Source organism: Aplysia californica, unplaced genomic scaffold (assembly GCF_000002075.1).
Source record: "Aplysia californica isolate F4 #8 unplaced genomic scaffold, AplCal3.0 scaffold00382, whole genome shotgun sequence".
NCBI classification, from domain to species: Eukaryota; Metazoa; Mollusca; class Gastropoda; order Aplysiida; family Aplysiidae; genus Aplysia; species Aplysia californica.
The window spans coordinates 357,059-363,282 of record NW_004797652.1 but is presented as its reverse complement, the minus strand read 5'-3'; the positions used below and the strand labels follow the sequence as shown (position 1 = coordinate 363,282).

At 42.9% G+C, this 6,224-nt stretch overlaps 1 protein-coding gene across 1 annotated transcript in view; it reads right to left on the bottom strand.

The window, feature by feature from the left end:
• The window catches only part of LOC101853570 (fibulin-1), a gene marked incomplete in the record, with an annotated part of 35,525 nt that extends 30,475 nt beyond the window's left edge, over positions 1 to 5,050 (bottom strand). Inside the window, 1 exon segment of the mRNA XM_013085521.2 lies at positions 4,103 to 5,050. Coding sequence (XP_012940975.1) covers positions 4,103 to 4,157 — 55 coding nt within the window.
• Positions 5,051 to 6,224: the final 1,174 nt, after the last annotated feature.

The window sequence follows — 6,224 nt, the reverse complement described above, 5'->3', positions numbered from 1 at the left end:
TAATAGAGTCCCTGGACCCAACATGACTCATTGCGACACATAATTGTCTTTGTGAAAAAAATCGCACTGTAAAGAAACCCCTATCATTTTCAAAGTCTGTTCCTGAGCTTTGTAGGCTGCCATTGCAAAAGCAAGTCTAACCGGAAATTGTTTCCGTCGCATTTGGAAGGGAAATATGTTGTCTGAATGCATAAGGGGAATCCTTGGGATGAAAAGTCTCTTTCTTGCATGTGGACCGCAAGCAACGACAGCATCAATTACATGTTGATGAAGGTGTTGAACCACATATCGAGTCCCGTTGCAGTGGCCGTTTGTGGGATCCAAATTTCTCAGCAACATGACAATGCTGTCTTTCCGCAATGTCAGTTTGTGGGGTGGCATACCTGACGGACATAGAAAATAGATAAATTCGATGGGGTATTGGTGTTCCTTTTCTTCCACCAAATCACTGCTCCTGCAGACTTTTTCTTTTCCGGGAAAGGACTGCATAATCAGGTTGTTGATTCTGTCTACTTCTATGTTGGTGGGACACATGATGCAGCGGGAAGCCAGCCAGTCAGGATTTGTGTTAGACTGCAAGTTACCGAAGACAAAATTTATCAACTCTCGTTCGCTCTTTACTTTGATGTCATCTGGCAGTTGTTGTTTTTTGCAAACTCCCCGATTTGCTTGCATACATTGTGTTTGCCATCACCAATGTTCAGTAGATAGTTGGAGAAATCAGCAGTCTCGCCTGTAAGCAAAACCCTCACGTTTCTTGACAGTCTGAGCACATTAACATGCTCCCACAGATATGATGATTTCAGCGTTGCATTGACTATCTGTGATCTTGAGCCATGGCAAACTATTGGTAGTATTTGGCGCCAGTCACCCGACATAAGCACAGTTAGCCCACCGAACAGAGAGTTATTCCCACATATGTCTTGAAGTGTTCGGTCTAAGGCTTCAAAGGTGTGTTTGTGGCCCATGGATACCTCATCAATGATGAGCAGCTCTGTTTGGCGTAATAAAGTGTCACTGGCATCTCGGGAACTCACACTGCACATGGACTGTTCGTTCACACTCAGGGGTATTTTGCATCTGCTGTGTAATGTTCTGCCATTTGAGAGCAGAGTTGCTGCAATGCTTGACATAGCTGTAGCAAGGACGATCTTCTAAAAGGAACGGACTGCCGCAAGAATCAGGTTTATAGTGTGGGTTTTCCCAGTCCCTCCACATGCCCCCAGGGCAAATATCTTGCCTTGCTTCTGTACAACTGACTCTATCACAGCATCATACACAACTCTTTGTTCTTCATTAAGCTTTGGGTACTCTCGACTCACCTTCTCTCTCAGGTTGTTTGTGTCAAAATTTAACTCCTCGTGGACAATTCTTGATTGTTCTCCCTCAACGTGACTGTGTTCTGCAGGTGGCAGCTGAAAGTCTTTCTGCAGATCCAACCCATCATTATCAGGAATGTCCTGAAATGGTAGCAACACTTGGTTCTCAATCTGTGAATTCAGCTCTGTGACCTTGTCTCTCATCATGATGTCCCGGCACAGTTCTAATTTGTGCTTATGCCAAAATGAGAGAGGATCAGCTGGGCGACATTAGATGAGAATGGTTGTAAAGGCAAGACGTAAGTGGGGTCCACATCTTATGGAAGATGCTTTTTGCATTGCTGCATCCTTCTCAGTGTCATCATCGAGCAGTCCAAGTTGGTTGCATGCGTCTTGATAAGATGTGCAACTTGATCCATTTTCTGTTTTCGGATCTTCAAAACTGATTGCCCCAGGCTTGTGGTGTAGTAGAAGTCGCAAGTAGTAGAGCTCTGCCTGGCGTGAACTAAGCGATACAATTGGATGCGCCCAATGCAGTCAGTTCTGCATTCCTCTGGATTATCTGGGTTTCTCACACCTCGTTTCCTTCTCTGCCACTTGTGGTCTTTATTATTCCAAGTGAAATGGTGGGGAAAATCTGGATAGATGATGTTTTTTGCTGTTGGGTCTTCTGTATTCATATTGAAAAAAGCAGTCAATTTTGTTGCTGAGGGTCCTTGACCAATAACTTGCTGAATATCTTCAGGCTGGAACAAAATTGTTTGTTGATTTGGAAGGTGGCAGGGCAACTTTTCCACTGGTGGGTATTTACTGTGGATTTCAAATCTATAGAGTCTCCAAAAAGCCTCACTCTCAGAGATGTATCGAGCATTGACATATCTTGAGATTTCATCCTTTTCAGTTTTCAGTGTCTGTTCTAACCTCCATCAGGATGCGGGCTTGGCCTTTTGTGATGTACTTGTAAAGATATTTCACAGCCTGAACAGAGTGGACAATTTCAACATTTATGTGCGCTTGATATCTAAGAGACAATGTTGGGTGGTACGGAACAATGAAAGAGTTGTCTACACGAACCTCCGAACCACGAACTTTCATCGTGTGTGTCCTACCGCCATGACGAAGACTCCGTCACCTTTGTTGCTTCTTGAAATTGCTTGGGAAAGTTTTTAGTACAATGATCTTCATCCATACTTGGACTGTTCCTGTTGATGTTGCCGCACGGGCCGTGTACATTCTGAGATGTTATGATTTGGTGTAGCAGTGGATTATTATCTCTGTCTGGAATTTCTGCATTGACTATTTTGTCTATGCCACCTGGTATATTGGGCTTCTGGTCTTTGTCCATAATTAGAAGAATATGTGCAAGCGCAATCCCCTTTTTTGGAACTCTATGGTAGCTGTGTGTGTCCTCACCCCTCCTAGTACTTCTTTCTTCAAAATGTCATCCATCAAGGCATTAAACATGAGTTTGAAGACTCTGCAGGATATATCAGGTCGACCACATGGTTGCTCCCCTTGATTTAAAGCAGCTGTGATCTTGGGCCATTTGCGATTACATGTGAATGTAATAAAGATGTCTGGCTTGCCAAGTTGTCTCACTATCGCCATGGCGTCCTGGGAGGATTCCGAATAAAATCTTGGGGAAAAGGTGCACTGTTGCTTGTAATATTATCTTCATGCCAACATTCACAGGGTCGTCAGCAGAAGCAACATCTATCAACCCTTGGTACTTCTCTGCACGAATGTTTTTTTTTGGTTTCTGCGCACCCATTCTAAGCGATTTCCCTCAATCTTTGCCCACTGGTCCACGGCATAGTGTTGCATCAGTCTCCTCATTTTGAATATGGTATTAAAATCATGCATGCGTACTTGGAGACGGAAGGCATAAAAATCTGTGGCAGTAAGGGTTCTGTTGTCTGACTTTTTTAGTCCTAGATGCCAGCCATCACATCCAGTGGTGAACGTGAGCCCATAGTGAAGGGGATCGTAACAACGATGGCACGTATTGATCCTTCGTAATTCCTGGCCAGCTCCTGATCTACATCGTAGTATGATGTCCAATTTGCCGGAGTGGTAGCACGCTCAAGGTCTTTCTCCAGATTCTGACTATCCGTTTCCTCTCGCTTTCACCTCTGTTTCGTGGGGTTACACAAACTCTACGTTTAAAGGGCATCTTACTACATTATTAACTTTATTAACTAATATCCCATGGCCCAATAGAAGCAGTTGAAATATAACTATGTGGTAAACACACACGACAAAAAACACAAACGGCACTTCTGTTCTTGCTGACTACTGCAAAAAAGTACAAATCTGTCGCACACACACGACAAAGCAGAAACCACACTTCTGTTCTTGCGAACTACTCACACGCACAACAAAGTGCGGGACCGAAACGGAAGTAGTCTCCAGTAAAATATGAAATGGCTAAAGGTAGAGTGAAAACATCCGAGAGCTTCGATTTACAGGAAAAACCATCAAACTTGAAAAATCAAAAGGTAGTTTCCGAACTTTGAAAGTATGCCCACGTAACCCTTTGGGGCAATTCTTGTCTGAATCATATTTTTGTAGATTTTATGGGCACCTGTGTAAAAAGTTTTTACTGACCCCACAAACGGGCTTAGCTCCATTATAATAAGATTATTATTACGTTAATTGTTAATCGTTATATTTATTTCGTTCAACCTGTAAGCGTTACATTTCGACCACATATATTTTCAACTGGCGTACTGTGTGATACAATGGTCGTAAAACAAAATCTGGAACAATGAAAGGTGACTTACCGTGTGTACAGCAAACAAACAATGTGGCCAAAGCCAGCAATATCTGAAGTCTCATGATGCAAGGAAGGAAGTAGCAGCAGGTACTACAATACTGTACCCCTTCCTGGCGTCTCTGATGATTGTTCAATGTTCGTCGATGAAAGTATGTTGAAGACAAGAGTCTTAATCAATGCAAAAGCCTTAATCGGTGGTGTACCCTCCCAAAGGAATTGTTGCGTTTGTAAGGCTGAGCTTGGTGCCTTTCTAAGAAAGGATGATATTCCTTATTGAAAGTTTTCGGCTAAGAGCTATGAAGCCCTTACACATTTATGACTTCTATAATTCCCAGAAGTGAAGCTCGATTGGTCGATTATTTAAAGATATTGATATTTATTTCAACATATAAATGACGAGGAAATCAAGCTTGAGACCGAATCCAAACTTCGGAACACTTGCTGGTGCAGAATATCAATTAGTAATTTAAGATTGAGTTCTGAAATGTCTTCAAGTGGGGCGATGGTGCATACAGATCAAAGGAAAATCCACGACCAGCAGCTGAAATGCAGTAAAGCAGAATATGTTACCATTTCCCTGCTGACCGAATTCTCTCACTGAAGGATCCTCGCCACTCAAGAGACACACTACAAACCCATGAACTTTAGAGGATCCAGAAACACTTCATGGATAAATGAGTAAAAGTGGACCACTTGTTACGTGCCTCTTCCTCAAAGAAGGAAGTTTTCAGTCAATCTATACCAAACTGGGTTCAACTATTATTTCTAAGTCAGGGGGTTTTCTCGTCAGTAGTGATTTGGAAAACACCCCTCAGTCGTAGACGGTACTCCCTCTCCTCAGAATGAATGGGAGTTCATCTCATAGTCAGTGGCTGACGACTAGGGCCGGATTGCGCGGCAAAGTGTTTACAAAGTCTTATCTCACGTGCTGACGGCCTGGCCTTATCAGACGTAAGCTTCAGCGTGAGCGCTGTGTGTGAAGACTCGAGGACGCAGAACTGGGAAAAGGGACAGGGGGTGCCATGGCTGCAGAAGTAAACGTAACTGTATGGGTTTAACGCCCTAATCAACACCATCAGGTTATTTAAGAGACGGGACCTCCGAGTTTAACATTGGTCTCCACCAGGACCAAGCGCCAAATGAATATAGACGGAGAGCCTTGCACTATCCACAAAACGACCCTTGCTCAAGAACGCCCAGTCCGGATTTCGAACCAGGGCCACCACGATATCAGCTGAGTTAACAGGGCACCAATTGTAGCGGATACGGTCCTAACAGTGGCACCTCGCACACAGTTGTCATTATCATCGAACTTTCTCACACTGTGCCGTAGTATCGGCCACCAACAAGAGCTCTCCATCTACTTCTGTCCTGGGATCTTGTCTCCACCTCTGTCCAGCAGTATCCTATTATCCTTTGCTTGAGGTCCAAATCCAGGTCCCTCCTCCAAGTACGTTTAGGCCTTCCTCTCTTCCTCTGTCCTTGTGGATTACATCCTTACTTTTGGTGGGTAACACAGTAAGATAAGATAGATAAGATAGACAATAAGATACATATTTATAGTCCAGATCCTGGAACATTGCTTTGGTGTTTTACCACGCACACACACAATGCTCCGCAACACGTCTAAACTGAGCTACGATGTTACAGTGATAGAATGAACAGAAGAGTATATATCCACAGTTTTAGAGACAGTCCGTGCTTACAAAACAATTTAATTTTTTTCTCCTTCAGTTCAACAACGGCTACATTACCCTCATTGTCTTTGTGGAACTCTTTAAATCCCCATCAACGTTTGAGATACAAAGTCGGAGGTATAATTTTTTAATTCATTTAAAAACATGCCTTACGAAGTGCCATTTTGATGGTTCATCCTCCTTATTTCTAAAGATCTTCTTTTCACAATGTGATGTGCATATCGTTATCCATGGTGCCGCAATAGTACGAATGTTTGCTTTTGTACTAGCGTTAATCTAAAGAGTATACACATGTTCATCCACTCACGTTTTGAGTTGAGATAAAAGTGTTGTAAAGCGCCTAGAACTGCGCTGTGCGAGAGAAGAGACTATAATATAAATGTCTGCATTATCGTTATTATTATTATTATTATATAGTAGTGCTGTAACCCA